This window comes from Myxocyprinus asiaticus, chromosome 1, assembly GCF_019703515.2.
Source record: "Myxocyprinus asiaticus isolate MX2 ecotype Aquarium Trade chromosome 1, UBuf_Myxa_2, whole genome shotgun sequence".
Taxonomy (NCBI): Eukaryota; Metazoa; Chordata; class Actinopteri; order Cypriniformes; family Catostomidae; genus Myxocyprinus; species Myxocyprinus asiaticus.
The window spans coordinates 29,220,014-29,237,293 of NC_059344.1; the positions used below are offsets into that span (position 1 = coordinate 29,220,014).

General features: G+C 38.0%; 1 protein-coding gene across 2 annotated transcripts in view; it reads left to right on the plus strand.

Annotated features, from left to right (window-relative positions):
• The window catches only part of LOC127444699 (protein GOLM2-like), a 28,479-nt gene that overhangs the window by 4,959 nt on the left and 6,240 nt on the right, over positions 1-17,280 (plus strand). For both annotated transcript variants that reach the window (XM_051704244.1, XM_051704251.1), the window contains exons 2-7: positions 12,776-12,830; positions 14,779-14,881; positions 15,154-15,244; positions 15,360-15,504; positions 15,608-15,691; positions 16,706-17,011. In XM_051704244.1, coding sequence (XP_051560204.1) covers positions 12,776-12,830; positions 14,779-14,881; positions 15,154-15,244; positions 15,360-15,504; positions 15,608-15,691; positions 16,706-17,011 — 784 coding nt within the window. The remainder of the gene's footprint in view (positions 1-12,775; positions 12,831-14,778; positions 14,882-15,153; positions 15,245-15,359; positions 15,505-15,607; positions 15,692-16,705; positions 17,012-17,280) is intronic.

Consider the following 17,280-nt stretch of genomic DNA (forward strand, 5'->3'; position numbering starts at 1 on the left):
TCTGTATTGAATAGAACGCTTCATGAATCATCACAGCATCAACATTATGGAGCTTCGCTGCTTTCCCCACAGAAGCGAACACATGGGGAGACACACACACACCAGGCGTGTGGCAGTGGACTCAATGCGTTGAAGCAGCACATATACAGCAGGCGAGTGTTTCAAACAGCTAGACAGAGTGCAGCTAAATGTAACAGAATGCAGCGTCTTCAAAACTGAACTTCAGCTTAACAAGCATATTAAAAACAGGATGGTTATGGCATCTCCTGTTAAGCCAACTGTGATTTGAAAATAGACGGTTCAGACAGTTGTGCACATTCTTTTGAGTTTGGCAGCAAATCTTCACATAATGACAAAATATGATGCATTATATTTTGATTATGCAATCCTTTGTACATTTTGTAACAGATTATTTTATAACAGCCTATAAAAATGAATAAGATGATACACTGGAACAACAAGATGCAATACAGCAGCCAAAGATATTTGTCAGACATGGTAATATGTACAGTTGAAGTCAGAAGTTTACATGCACCTTAGCCAAATACATATAAACTCAGTTTTTCACAATTCCTGACATTTAATTGCAGAAAACACTCCCTATCTTAGGTCAGTTAGGATCACTACTTTATTTTAAGAATGTGAAATGTCAGAATAATAGTAGAGAGAATGATTTATTTCAGTTTTTATTTCTTTCATCACATTCCCAGTGGGTCAGAAGTTTACATACACTTAGTTAGTATTTGGTAGCATTGCCTTTAAATTGTTTAACTTGGGTAAAACGTTTTGGGTAGCCTTCCACAAGCTTCTCACAATAAGCTGCTGGAATTTTGGCCCATTCCTCCAGACAGAACTGGTGTAACTGAGTCAGGTTTGTAGGCCTCCTTGCTCGCACACGCTTTTTCAGTTCTGCCCACAAATTTTCTATCAGATTGAGGTCAGGGCTTTGTGATGACCACTCCAATACCTTGACTTTGTTGACCCATTTGCAACCGAGCTTTAACTTCCTGGCTGATGTCTTGAGATGTTACTTCAATATATCCACATAATTTTCCTTCCTCATGATGCCATCTATTTTGTGAAGTGCACCAGTCCCTCTTGCAACAAAGCACCCCCACAACATGATGCTGCCACCCACATGCTTCACAGTTGGGATGGTGTTCTTTGGCTTGCAAGCCTCACCCTTTTTCCTCCAAACATAACGATGGTCATTATGGCCAAACAATTACATTTTTGTTTCATCAGACCAGAGGACATTTCTCCAAAAAGTAAGATCTTTGTCCCCATGTGCACTTGCAAACTGTAGTCTGGCTTTTTTATGCCGGTTTTGGAGCACTGGCTTCTTCCTTGCTGAGCATTCTTTCATGTTATGTTGATATAGGACTTGTTTTACTGTGGATATAGATACTTGTCTACCTGTTTCCTCCGGCATCTTCACAAGGTCCTTTGCTGTTGTTCTGGGATTGATTTGCACTTTTCACACCAAACTACGTTCATCTCTAGGAGACAGAATGCATTTCCTTCCTCAGCATTATGATGGCTGCGTGGTCCCATGGTGTTTATACTTGCATACTATTGTTTGTACAGACGAACGTGGTACCTTCAGGCGTTTGGAAATTGCTGAATGATGAACCAGACTTGTGGAGGACCACAATTGTTTTTCTGAGGTTTTGGCTGATTTCTTTTGATTTTCCCATGATGTCAAGCAAAGAGGCACTGAGTTTGAAGGCAGGCCTTAAAATACATCCACAGGTACACCTTCAATTGACTCCAATTAACTTATCAGAAGCTAATTGCCTAAATTCTTGACATCATTTTCTGGAATTTTCCAAGCTGCTTAAAGGCACAGTTAACTTCGTGTATGTAAATTTCTGACCCACTGGAATTGTGATATAGTCAATTAAAAGTGAAACAATCTGTCTGTAAACAATTGATGGAAAAATTACTTGTGTCATGCACAAAGTAGATGTCCTAAATGACTTGCCAAAACTATAGTTTGGTAATATGATATCTGTGGAGTGGTTAAAAAATTAGGTTTAATGACTTCAACCTAAGTGTATGTAAACTTCTGACTTCAACTGTTTACAGTTACGTACATGTCATTGCCCCTCGAGTACTCGATCGAGTAATTAGTCCGAGTACTCGAGTAGACAAAATGACCAAAATGCCCATCCCTAGTAGGAATATAATGTTACACCATATGGTCCATAGTAACCATAGCAGTGCCTTTTGAGCAATGCACATCATATAGTGTATTTGCTTAGCCCTGTGGTCATTATGATAAGTTTTTGTAGGTACTGCTTGGTTATCGCTAACAAATAAAAGTTTGAAAAGAATATGACAAAAGAACATACTTTTTATTTAAGTGCTTTTTAATCAGTTGATAGAAAACATAAAATGTGTTTGCTTCTTACACAATAAAATGTCTAAATAAAGGCTTATTTTAGGAATATTCAATTTCACAAGAACATTCAGGATTGCAGGAAGTAGCTATACATTTCTTTTAACAGTTTTTTTTTTCCTGTTAGCTTCTCACATACATACACAGTCCATTTAAGAAGAATGTGCTGAGAAAAGAGTGATCATTTAAGAGAGTGCTGTTCACATCCCTTTTTTAGTGGAGTAGGCTGTTTACATATATTAACTCTTCTGTTTGTGCCTGTTCTACTAGTTGTGCAGTGTGTTACTGAGTGTGGCAGTGTCTCTCAGCTGTGATGAGCCTTAATGCTGAAGTTGTTATTTTAAAGTCGTTTAAAGCTATTTCCTAGCTTTAGTTGTGTAGTAGTAATATGAGCGATCACGGAGAGTTGTTGAATATAAACAGTGGTGCTGACTCACTTCACACCACCGACTGGCACATATTACACACAAAAATGGTCTTTTGCTGCCACCTGCTGGCTAAAATATGTAATGTCACAAAATTAAATGTAAAGAGACATCTCTTAACACATCAGCACTGCTCTTACACTTTAGTTTAGAATGGCACAAACACAAGCAGAGTAATACACACAATGAAGCGTCCAAGTGATGATGGTGTGAGACCATCAGTACTCATGGAACGTCTCTCGTCCAATCAGATTTGAGGACCAGAACTAACTGGTATGTGTGTGTGTGTGTGTGTGTGTGTGTGTGTATATATTATATATAATTTCACCAGATGAGGTTTATTGATGAGAAAGTAAAAATCAGGAATAAAAAATAAAACAACTATCGGTATAGATAGTTCCAAAAAGTGACTCAGCACTGATTAATCGGTAAAACCGTTATATCGGTCTGCCTTTACTGTTGTGATACAACTGCTTATTTTCATAGATGGCTGCTTGAAACAAAAACAATCTTTTAGTTACTGTGGAACTGTCTTGGAAGGTTTGCACCAGCTGCTAATTCAAAATTGTTTCATACATGTAAGACAAACCTTTCAAGGCAAAGTTGTTCCTTCACGCTCTTGACCACACACTTGCTAAGACAAAGACCTCTCCATACTTCAGCAAATCTGTGTTAGACTACAGTTACATTGTGATATACCCGACCTAATCATGGCAACACAAATGCTTGCATATTAACGCCAATGCAATTTAATACCTCTCCCCAGACTTGTGTCATGGGATTAAGAATACTGTAGAATGTGTTTCCTACTTCTGCCGCTGTAGCAATCCTATTTTCTGTTCTGTATACACTACCGTTCAAAATTTTGGGGTCACTTGCCTGAAATGTTTCTCATGATCTTAAAAACCTTTTGATCTGAAGGCGTATGCTTAAATGTTTGAAATTAGTTTTGTAGACAAAAATATAATTGTGCCACCATATTAAAAAACTTTTTTTAATTTTTTTATTTTTTTTATTTTTTTTTTTTTTTATTGAGAAAATTAAGAAAAGCAGCCACTAAGTGCCCAGCATATAGACAATACTGTTTAAAAAGCATCCCAGGGTGATTCCTCAAGAAATTGGTTGAGAAAATGTCAAGAGTACATGTCTGCAAATTTTAGGCAAAGGGTGACTACTTTGAAGATGCTAAAATAACACAGTTTTGATTTAATTTGGGTTTTTTTTAGTCACAACATAATTCCCATAGTTCCATTTATGTTATTCCATAGTTGTGATGAAATTACTATTATTCTAAAATGTGGGGAAAAAAAACAAAAAAAAATATATATATATATATATATATATATATATATATATATATATATATATATATACTATATTGCCAAAAGTATTCGCTCACCCATCCAAATAATTGAATTCAGGTGTTCCAATCACTTCCATGGCCACAGGTGTATAAAATGAAGCACCTAGGCATGCAGACTGCTTCTACAAACATTTGTGAAAGAATGGGCCGCTCTCAGGAGCTCAGTGAATTCCAGCGTGGTACTGTGATAGGATGCCACCTGTGCAACAAGTCCAGTCGTGAAATTTCCTCGCTACTAAATATTCCACAGTCAACTGTCAGTGGTATTATAACAAAGTGGAAGGGATTGGGAATGACAGCAACTCAGCCACGAAGTGGTAGGCCACGTAAAATGACAGAGCGGGGTCAGCGGATGCTGAGGCGCATAGTGCGCAGAGGTCGCCAACTTTCTGCAGAGTCAATCGCTACAGACCTCCAAAGGTCATGTGGCCTTCAGATTAGCTCAAGAACAGTGCGTAGAGAGCTTCATGGAATGGGTTTCCATGGCCGAGCAGCTGCATCCAAGCCATACATCACCAAGTGCAATGCAAAGTGTCGGATGCTATGGTGTAAAGCATGCCACCACTGGACTCTAGAGCAGTGGAGACACGTTCTCTGGAGTGACGAATCACGCTTCTCCATCTGGCAATCTGATGGACGAGTCTGGGTTTGGCGGTTGCCAGGAGAACGGTACTTGTCTGACTGCATTGTGCCAACTGTAAAGTTTGGTGGAGGGGGGATTATGGTGTGGGGTTGTTTTTCAGGAGCTGGGCTTGGCCCCTTAGTTCCAGTGAAAGGAACTCTGAATGCTTCAGCATACCAAGAGAGTTTGGACAATTCCATGCTCCCGAATTTGTGGGAACAGTTTGGGGATGGCCCCTTCCTGTTCCAACATGACTGTGCACCAGTGCACAAAGCAAGGTCCATAAAGACATGGATGAGCGAGTTTGGTGTGGAAGAACTTGACTGGCCTGCACAGAGTCCTGACCTCAACCCGATAGAGCACCTTTGGGATGAATTAGAGCGAGGACTGCGAGCCAGGCCTTCTCGTCCAACATCAGTGTCTGACCTCACAAATGCGCTTCTGGAGGAATGGTCAAAAATTCCCATAAACGCACTCCTAAACCTTGTGGAACGCCTTCCCAGAAGAGTTGATGCTGTTATAGCTGCAAAGGGTGGGCCGACATCATATTAAACCCTATGGATTAAGAATGGGATGTCACTTAAATTCATGTGCGTCTAAAGGCAGATGAGCGAATACTTTTGGCAATATAGTGTGTATATATATATATATATATATATATATATATATATATATATATATATATATATATATATAACTACAATAAAGAATGAGTAAGTGACCCTAAACTTTTTAACAGTAGTGTATCAACACAGACCCACTCAATTGTACATTCCTTTTCACTTTTGCTATCTGCCCATCTCTTTCCACAGTACCAAACCATGATAATCAGGGTCTTTACCTGTTCATGTAGTATAGTAGACATTTTTATAGCCATAATGTTTTTTTTTTTTTTTTTTTAATTATCAATCATTATAGTAAATGTTTATAATATCAACTGTATATCTAAAGTGGTTGCAACCTAAGAAGATCTGAGCACTTTGAGATGTAATGCAATGTTTTGGAAAATTGGATAGCAAAGATGATATGTAGATGTGGCAGGATCTTGAATTTAGGCCTAGTTATTTCTGATATTGGTAGTTGACAAATGGACATTTACATTTTTTTTTTTTTTTTACATCAAAATTGTAAGTTAAAATATGTATTAGGAAAAGTGCATTTTTAGATGCTGTTACCGCTTGCCATTTCTTTCAAGTTTTTCGCCACTTTTAATAAATTCTTTACCCTTGCTAGTTCATTTTTGTGGTCCTACCGTGTTAAAAACATGCTACAAACAGAAATATTGATGTTGAGTGATGTTTTTATTATGTGGAGGCTTCATACTGCAGGACTGAAAAAATGAACATTCAAGTAGTTCCACCTAAACATTAAAATTGTATTTAAGCCTAATATTTATAGGGAAAGCTCACACTCTTCCTAAAAGCATAAAAAAATGTCTTGTTTACTTCCTGTTGGGATCCTGATTACCAACATTTTTAAGGATCCCCAAGAGATTGTCCAGTAATGTATTTTGTGATTCAGTCCTTAGTAAATATTAGTATATAGATAGTATAGACTTTTACTTATTTCTGGCCTGATGTTTTATTCATGACCAGTCTTTTTTTTAACTAAACCCCTAATTAGATAAAAACAATAGTGTATATATATATACAGGTGCATCTCAATAAATTAGAATGTCGTGGAAAAGTTCATTTATTTCAGTAATACAACTCAAATTGTGAAACTCGTGTATTAAATAAATTCAGTGCACACAGACTGAAGTAGTTTAAGTCTTTGGTTCTTTTAATTGTGATGATTTTGGCTCACATTTAACAAAAACCCACCAATTCACTATCTCAAAAAATTAGAATATGGTGACATGCCAATCAGCTAATCAACTCAAAACACCTGCAAAGGTTTCCTGAGCCTTCAAAATGGTCTCTCAGTTTGGTTCACTAGGCTACACAATCATGGGGAAGACTGCTGATCTGACAGTTGTCCAGAAGACAATCATTGACACCCTTCACAAGGAGGGTAAGCCTCAAACATTCATTGCCAAAGAAGCTGGCTGTTCACAGAGTGCTGTATCCAAGCATGTTAACAGAAAGTTGAGTGGAAGGAAAAAGTGTGGAAGAAAAAGATGCACAACCAACCGAGAGAACCGCAGCCTTATGATTGTCAAGCAAAATCGATTCAAGAATTTGGGTGAACTTCACAAGGAATGGACTGAGGCTGGGGTCAAGGCATCAAGAGCCACCACACACAGACGTGTCAAGGAATTTGGCTACAGTTGTCGTATTCCTCTTGTTAAGCCACTCCTGAACCACAGACAACGTCAGAGGCGTCTTACCTGGGCTAAGGAGAAGAACTGGACTGTTGCCCAGTGGTCCAAAGTCCTCTTTTCAGATGAGAGCAAGTTTTGTATTTCATTTGGAAACCAAGGTCCTAGAGTCTGGAGGAAGGGTGGAGAAGCTCATAGCCCAAGTTGCTTGAAGTCCAGTGTTAAGTGTCCACAGTCTGTGATGATTTGGGGTGCAATGTCATCTGCTGGTGTTGGTCCATTGTGTTTTTTGAAAACCAAAGTCACTGCACCCGTTTACCGAGAAATTTTGGAGCACTTCATGCTTCCTTCTGCTGACCAGCTTTTTAAAGATGCTGATTTCATTTTCCAGCAGGATTTGGCACCTGTCCACACTGCCAAAAGCACCAAAAGTTGGTTAAATGACCATGGTGTTGGTGTGCTTGACTGGCCAGCAAACTCACCAGACCTGAACCCCATAGAGAATCTATGGGTTATTGTCAAGAGGAAAATGAGAAACAAGAGACCAAAAAATGCAGATGAGCTGAAGGCCACTGTCAAAGAAACCTGGGCTTCCATACCACCTCAGCAGTGCCACAGACTGATCACCTCCATGCCACGCCGAACTGAGGCAGTAATTAAAGCAAAAGGAGCCCCTACCAAGTATTGAGTACATATACAGTAAATGAACATACTTTCCAGAAGGCCAACAATTCACTAAAAATGTTTTTTTTATTGGTCTTATGATGTATTCTAATTTTTTGAGATAGTGAATTGGTGGGTTTTTGTTAAATGTGAGCCAAAATCATCACAATTAAAAGAACCAAAGACTTAAACTACTTCAGTCTGTGTGCATTGAATTTATTTAATACACGAGTTTCACAATTTGAGTTGTATTACTGAAATAAATGAACTTTTCCACGACATTCTAATTTATTGAGATGCACCTGTATATATATATATATCCACATTGTGATTTTGAAATGTATTTTGATTGATGATATAATAAATTCTTGATGGATACAGTCAAGCGCTGTTGTGCTTTTGTTTCTATGGTAGAAAGAACCATAAGTGCTTAGATGGCTTTAGGGCCCCGAGGGTTGTCAGTCAGAAAGAAGTTTAAAAATTTTACTGAACATTCTTAATTGAAACGCATCAGACCTCGAATAGTCTCTAGCACGCGTCAGTCACAGGTGCATTAGGGAGTACAAGAAGGTTTGTCTGTGTGTGTCTGCAATTATGAAAAAAGCAATAACACTGATGTTACATGCACTATAGATTAAAATATGAATAACAGAGAACATCGTGCATGACTTGCTTTGGCAACAAAATCTCAATGTTCTCTCTTTGCACTGTCAAACAAACAAGTGAAAGCCAGTGGTGAACCATTTTACCAATCAGAAAATAGCATAATTAATTCTGATTCAAAGTAATGACCATCAACATACAATTACTGCCAACCATGTTAAAATAAGATTATATATGATAAAGTCTGAATCTTTGTACTGATTTCCATTGTCCCATGTCTGCCAAATATGTTGAGTGGTCCGAACATCATCTGCAGCCTGAAACTGAACTTTTGGTCAATGAGTGCACTTGGCTGCATAAGAAAGCTATAGAATCCTCCCTTGCTCCCTATTTAGTGAATGATTTAACGTCCAGTGTGCTTTCTGTCTGCACGGGTCTCGGAACAGTTTGAAATGTACCTTATTTTCATCCTAACTCCATATAATTTTTTTTCCTCAATGTGAAAATGCACAGCAAATATTGGATTTCTAATGAAAAACTAGCGCTATTGTCCACTGTATTGGTCATTGTATTTAACAGTGCTATATTTCGCGATAAATCACTCAAATTTTGCCGATATAGGCATATCGGATGAAACTAGAGACTCTAATCTTTTCACTCAAACAGGTTTCAACATAAAAACTAAACTAGGTTTCTTACCAGATGTAGTTTTGTTGCCGTTTCTCCAAAAGACAAACTCCGATGTGATCGGCACCATATTGTTTTGTCACATGACTCAGTGCATAGAAAGTTTAACTCTTTACTGATAGCTCAGAGTGTTCTGAACTGAGATCAGTCATTTTAAATTAAATAAAATTATCCATAGCGTAAAGCGAAGACAAAACACAATTTCCACGTAGAAGGACACGTGTTTGCACTAGGTTAAAATATAAATTAAATCTATAATGTACAGACTGATGAGGCCCATCAAGCAGGGTCATGTAATTAACTATTAACAGTCTATATTAATGGCATATAAAATTAAATTTCATAAAATTTTCAAGGCCCATCTCGGTATATGTATATTTTAATGCATTTTCAAATATATTCTCCAAATATTCTAGAATCTAAGCATAAAACATCGTAATGGGGGAAAAAAAAAAAGAATGAATTACACAGTAGGCTAAACTTAAAAGCATGAACTTTCTTAATTTTTATTCAGTGTCAAGTGTTCCATGTCTGTTGCAAGAGCATGCATGTAATCTTGAGACGCCTCTGCAAAACATTGAGTATTATAGTATAATTGATTATTAAATTCTTTAATCAGTGAATAGAATTGACATTCTCAAATCGTCAGTTTATGCAGTTTTTACAACCCTGAACATTAACTTTGCTTTTGCACCTCATGCCACAGTGCCAAACTGAACTGAAATTTGCAAAATATTGGTGTCGTACCACTGTATGTTTTTTGGGACTGTGGTAACTTTATAGTACCAGTATACCACACAACCCAACTCAGAAATATGTCTTATCAGAAGCAGAATGGGTTGCAAACAGTGTTTCATGTTGACTAAGTTGTACGTGATGAATGAATACCATTTGTCCTCTGGTTGCATGTCTTAATCCTCAAAGCCGAGGTGTTTCTCTGAAATTTAGGTGATTTGTTGCTTTGAGACAAATATTAAAAGAGAGCCAAGAAGAAGCACTTTAAGTGGTTTAAAGTGATGCTGTGAGCCTCTGCGTTTCTCTCACATGCTTAACGGGAGAGGCGCTGAGCTCTGCTTTTATCTCCTCTACAGGGTCACATTGATGCCTAATTACTGCCCCCTCTCCTACGTCTAATTCCTCATTAATTCCTACCATAATTCTGTGTGTGTGCACTTTGTAGTTAAAGTCCTTAATTGTACATTCCCTTTTTAATAAGTAGTTCCTGATGATCATTGTCAAATACAAAGAGTACAATAGCCATCTTGCTCATTTGTGATGACTGCAAATTGACACTCTCAGCCAGTATATTTTTAATAATAATGGTCTTTTTATTTAACAGACATTTTGAAACACCCATATATCAATTTAAAGGGATAGTTCACCCAAAAATGAAAATTCTCTCATTATTTACTCACCCTCATGATATCCCAGTTGTGTATGACTTTATTTCTTCACCAGAACACATTTGAATAAAAATACAAAAATATCGCAGCTCAGTAGGTCCTTAAAATGCAAGTGGATGGTGATCAGACTTTGAAGCTCCAAAAATCACACATAGTCAGCATAAACATCATCCATACGACTCGAGCGGTTAAATTAATATCTTCTAAAGCGACACTATCACTTGTGGTGCGAAAAAGATCAATATTTAAGTACTTTTTAACTACAGTATAAACAATTACTTCCAGTCAGCAGCAGTAAGTGTGTGTGATGTAATCGAGTTGGCATTTGAGAGACGCGAGAACTGATGTATGTGCGACACTTGGAAGAGCAGCGGTGTTTACAACAGAGGAGGAACGCTTTGTTGGTTTTGGTTTAGATCTGTATTTGTAACTGTTTGTTTACTAACAATGGTGCATTTGTGTGCTTATCCTGGATGTCTCAACCGAGAGAAGAACATGAGATTACAGTGTGTCTGTAACATGCCAACGCAAATAAATCACATGAGAAACCGCATGAACTCAGTGCTCTTTTGAAGCTTACCGGAAAGGATGATTTATAGTTAAAAAGTACTTAAATATTGATCTTTTTTTTCACACCAAAGCGATCATGTCACTTTAGAAGACATTAACCGCTGGAGTCGAATGGATGACATTTATGCTGACTGTCTGTGAGTTTTGGAGCTTCAAATGTCTGATCACCATCCACTTGCCACTTGCATTTTAAGGACTTACTGAGTTGGTCCTTAAAATGGAAGGTTGGAAAAATGGAAAATGGTGTTTTTCTATTTTTTTTCAAATGTGTTCTGCAGAAGAAAGAAAGTCATACACGCCTGGGATATCATGAGGGTGAGTAAATTATGAGAGAATATTCATTTTTGGGTGAACTATCTCTTAAATAACTCTGTAGTCCTGTGACTACATGCTATAGCCTTATGTTGTTTAAAGTGTACTAGTAAAAATCTTATTTTTTTAAAAAGACAGAACAAATAGGCTAATCTTTTTCTGTATGCAAGTGGAATAGATCAGTTTAGTCTCTAACTCTTGTGGAAATTGCTGATTTTAAAAAGAACTACCATTGAGTAGGTTGAGTCTACCCATGACCACAATGTTTTCATGGATGTAAAGCTTAGATGTCTCAGCTTAAAAATGGGCTCCATTGTGTCTGGAGTAACTGTAAGGAAAGTCTGCAGCCTCTGCCTCCCTCTTCAGGTATTGAATGAATAGAACACAGATGTTCTATGAGAGAGTCTGGTGGGTTTAGATACTCAGGTAACTCAGGTAAGTTTTCTCCTAGGTAATGTTTTTACAAATACAGATGCATCACCACTGGGAATCCTACGTGCTATTTATACATAGACATTCAGATGACCATACATCAGTATTATTGAGTACTGTATACATGCAGTGTACAGTAGACTTGTGTTTTGTTGTTATGTTTGGATCAATTGTTCAGGGGTTATCGACCCACTCTTATGGCTCATTTATACGTCCTTTTGCAGCTTAATTCATTGTGCCAACTATCATCTTCTGAACAGTAGCTGGGAGCAGAGCCCTGACTCTTTTCTTCAGCTCCGACTATTCAGCGTCCACCTCAATAAATTTGCTCTCTCAATCTCGGCTTGTTTTGAGCTTTCCCCCTTCGTGAGATCAGTGGCTGCTCCTGCTGATTCTGAAATCCCATCTCAAAGCTACCGCATTAAAGCTCCAGAGATTGAATTCTCTTACTGTGGCTTAGTGAAAGGGAATTGGACAACAATAAGGTTTGTGTAAGGAGAGTCAGTGCGGTAGGCAGCTGCACACCGTGTCTTTTTAAGAGGATGGTGTGATTGTAATTGCAGCATATCTCCAAAGAAAGAGATGTAATTAATTATAGAGAGGTAAAACAGTTTGGATTTAGAGATTAATCACCCACAGTTACACGTAGAGTTGCTGGCTGTGGATATAATAATATTCAAAACCTTTACTTAACACTCAAAGTAAGAAATAAAATCTAAGAAGGCAAGACAATTTAAAAGAACAATTTTATTTTGAATTAACAATAATAGCATTGTTTAAATATTGTTTTTATTGTATATACTGTAAATTTTATTTATTATTTTTTTATATTGAAAATGATTGAAAATCAGTTGCATCACTTACTTTAGGCTACTCAGAAAATTACATTATTTAGTTTGTTTTAACCTAATTACTATCCTGTTTCTCTTCAAACGGTCATGTCATGACACATTCTAAAAAGTGTAGTAATTTAAATATTCTAATGTTTTGTATATTCTGTCATGTCTCTATTCAATCATTTTTGTGTGTTACAGAATAAGCTGCAGAATGATGTCAGTGCCCAGATGTCAGAGATTCACAGGTTAAAGGGTGAGTGAACACTCCCACACCACCCCCCCTCCAAATAATGTAATTGAAAATCATTTTGTTTTTACTGAAAAAACAATACTTCTAAAAGATTAAACTACATTTTCTTTCATCCTTATTTGACAAAAAAGGTTTTATTTAATAGTACGATGAAAACTGAACACACTTCACTCACTTGGCCACCCAGAAACCGAATCCTCCATTCATCCGCATTTAACTACCAGAAAGTTTTATATCTCATTGGAGATAATTTTACTATAGAATAGTTGTTGTTTTTTTAAATAAAAACTGATATTTACAAGGATTCATTCCTATGAATGGAGATAAGCTTCAGCAGTCTCTATAAAAAAAAAAAATGTAAATCCTCATCCATTAATAAAAAGTAACAAAAACATTAACAAGTATCACGTGACAGTGCTATGTGCTGTTTCAGTAGCAGTCAGGACCTCTGGACCCCTTTCGTAAACAAATATAAAGGTGCCCTTTTAAGCAGAGGGGCCTTTAAGAACGCAGAGATTTAAGCGGAGGTGTGTTTACTTCAGCACAACACCCCCCCCCCCCCCCCCACTCAGCAACTATTGCCACATCCCCTCCTCCCACCTCTTCACACTCTGTCCATGTCCTTTCGCCCCTGACCCTGCTAAGGTCTGTGCTCTTCACTGCTCTGGACAATAATTTGCACCGGATTAATGTTATTGATAAACTTTAATAAAAACGAACCTCTCCACCATCATTTACTCACCCTCATCATTCTAAATCAGTACTACTTTTTTCATCCGTGAAACACAAGATTGAGGGATGAGAGGATTGTGTTTGTTGCTGTCCAGGATCCGAAAGCACACACAAAAGCAGCATTAAAGTTGTCCATAACACTTGTGCCTTAGATTTCAATTCTTCTGAAGCCAAATGATAGTGTTGTGTGAGGAACAGACCGAAATTTAAGTGTTAATTCACCTCGTCTCTCATTTGAAACTGGTGCACACGCAAGAATGACCTTGTTTACATGAGCGCACCTGACATCAACGCTTTGGGCTGTCAAGAGCTGCGTGCGTAGGATGTGCTGAGGTGCCAGGCGAAAGTTTAAACAAGGCAGGGGAAAAGGTAGAGGAAAAGAAATTGTGCACATCGGTTCATATGTATTTTCATTAGTGTATATATCATATATCAGATCATGATGTGTTTGACTGCTGCTTTAAAGGAATAGTTCACCCAAAAATTAAAATTCTCTCATTATTCACTTACCCTGATGCCATCCCAGATGTGTATGACTGTCTTTCTTCAGCAGAACGAAAATTATGATTTTGAAGAATTATGAAGAAGATAGAGCTCTGTCAGTTCTTTATAATGCAAGTAAATGGTGCCAGCAATTTTATAGTCCAAAAGTCACATTTAAGCAGCATAAAAGTAATCCATGCGACTCCAGTCGATCAATGAATGTCTTCTGAAGCGAATCGATAGGTTTATGTAAGAAACAAGTCGATAAGTAAAATGGCGCTTCCGTCCAGGGCTTTGATGCTGTTTAAAATGGCTGAAATCTCGTGTGACATTCGTTCTTCTGTTCTAAATAATTGCCGCTTCCGAATTCCATGTGAACTCGCCGATGCGCTTGTGTCACTTGACGTGATGCATCAACTGCTAGCAGGAATCGCTTTTTAAAAGTTAGTAACGTTTTAATTATATGTTTACTTTTTACTTAAACTTATCGATTTGCTTCAGAAGACATTCATTGATCAACTGGAGTGACTTTTGGACCGTCAAAGTGCTGGCACCCATGTACTTGCAATAAAAGGATCGGACAGAGCTCTATCTTCTTCTAAAAATCTTTATTTGTGTTCTTGAAGAAAGACCATCATACACATCTGGGATGGCCTCAGGGTAAGTGAATAATTACAGAATTTTCATTTTTGGGTGAACTATTCCTCATTCTAAAGTTGAGCATATATACTTACAGAGCAGGTGAAGGAGTTACGACAGGAGATCATCCGACAGGAAGACCAGTTGAGGGAGGTGCAGAAAAACAGCACTAACCTGGAGAAGAAACTGGAGTATGAGAGGTGAATAAACTCAAACACACACACACACACACACACACACACACACAACAGATGGACTTTACTGAACCAAGCAAAAGGAGTCTAAATCTAACAAACCCTTAATCGAACGGATTAACATACTTATGTCAAACTTGGTCTGTTCTGATTAATAAAGCCCTATTGTTTGATTTGAAGGCAGCGCATTCTTTACTCTTTGACCGTTTATAAAGATGATCATGTTATTGTCGCTTTCTTGTTTTTGTGGCACTCAACTCATGTGACGTGTTTTGCAGTTTGCAGTGTGGTCGACAGATAGCCGAGCTGAAGGCAGAGTATGAAGAGAGCAAGAAAAGAGTGGAGGAGGAGGCAGCAAAACTCAGACAGGTACATCTACGACTATGTCTTGAATACAGTCGGTGTAATCCCTTTTGCTTGCCTGCACTCATACTTCATCATGCCTTAAAAATAATTTTCAACCAAATTGTCTTGCCGTGTGCAGATTTTATCAGAGAGTCGTAAAGCAGGCCAAGGGGGTCAACAAGTGGAGGTGGATCATGAGCAATCCAATAAAAGAAAAGAAAGGGAGGACACTGCAGAGCGCCACACAGTGGCTGTGCGGCAACATGACAGCCAAGTTCTTAAAGGTAGCAGAAAAGAACATTCTGAAAAAATGTATTAATATTTGGGTTGACATCTGTCGAATGCCATGTGTCATTCTTTAACTTTTTTCTATCACATACACTCAAGATGAGATGGGTAAACCTGGGAGTGATGCTGGGATGCCTGGCATTGAGGATAGTGAAGTAGGCAAGATTGAAGATGCACATTTTGGTAAGTATCACAAACTACAACTCTAGCAGAATAAATTAAAAACAAGTCCACAGAATTTCTAGCTGCTTAAAACTGTCTTAAAAAAGAAACTTAAGATTTCCCACAGTCATGGAAAACCTGTAAATATCAGACATGGAAATTAGTAAAATATTACAAATTATGGCGATGTCATGGACATTTCTATAGTCAGTATATAGTGGTTTTATTTCATCGGCTAGATAAGCCAGCTTGTTAACATCAGTCTGTGCACTGAGACATTTGTACACTAGTAAGTATGTTTAAATCTATTCTTTTAAATTCAAAAGTTTGGTGCCTGAGATACCTGGACAAATGGAGATATGCCTCAGTTGTTTTTATAAAATGATTTCTAAAAATTCCTTATCCACTAATCATAAATGACTGTAAAGTTCTTGGAAACTAATTGCTCAAAAAGTGTGGGAAACCTTATACATAAAGACCCCTTTTCCACTACAGATGTGCATGAGAAATCGATTACTCGAGTACTCGTTCAGCTTTAAATATTCAACTAGAAAAAATACGTGTTCAAAGGTTGAACTTAAATTCTACATTTCAAGTAATAGATTACTTTTTTTTTTCTATGTGTTAAGAGTACTCGACTACAAAAATTACTCTAAATGTCGCTCCCTAGTTTCCACCTGGTATTAAGATGCGGTTTTGGTGATCCGATCACAAGTGGTCAGTGCTAAATACAGGTGGAAACGGGCTCCGAAATATTTTGTGATCAGATCACTGACATCACATACCAAGGTAGTTCACAATGCATGTGACCACATCACATTTGAGTTGTGAATTGCAATCCATCTTTAAAGGTTTATTATCATGCAGTAGCATGCTGACATAGTGATTGATGCATGCAGTAATGATATCAGAGACCCTCCCCTCGAAATCAGAACAGAAGTGATCACAGGAGACGCATTTGAGATGCATAGTAATTCCAGGTGGAAACAGGGCCAAAGAGTCCCAATATGACTTCACTCAAATATGTTTTTCCAGCTCTAAAGAAGCCAGCAATCACACAGAAACACATGGAGCCCGCAGAGGCTGCAGCATTGCTGAAGGAAGATAGGGCAGGGCTCGGAGCTGGTGCTGGTGTTAGACCAGGGGAGGATTTGGCTCGTGGGCAACCACTGGATCGGCCAGACATGCCTCATGATGACAGCCTGCATTTGGGGAACCATGAGGTCCCTATTCAGCAGCAGGTTCCAAAGCCAGTGGCTGCTAAACCCATGCTGTTGGATGTGGACAATAAAGTTGCCATAAAGGCAGATACGTTTGGGGAGCAGCACAGACAGCTGGGAGGTGAGAGATCATGTTTTAATTTTCATCTGCGCTTATTAGTATTTTTGAATGAAGTTGTTTTCTTGAGTAATGCTGCTCTGTTGGAAATAGGATGCACTGCTGTACAAAAACAAAAACTCAAACACAGTGTTGCAGCATTTTACTATACATACAGTAGGAATTACATTATTACAGGGCGTACAAGGCAACACTGTAAAATTCCTCATTTGCCCACTCTGCAACAAACAGGGCAGGGGGAGAGAGCAGAGTTTGCGGCAGATCAGCTAGAC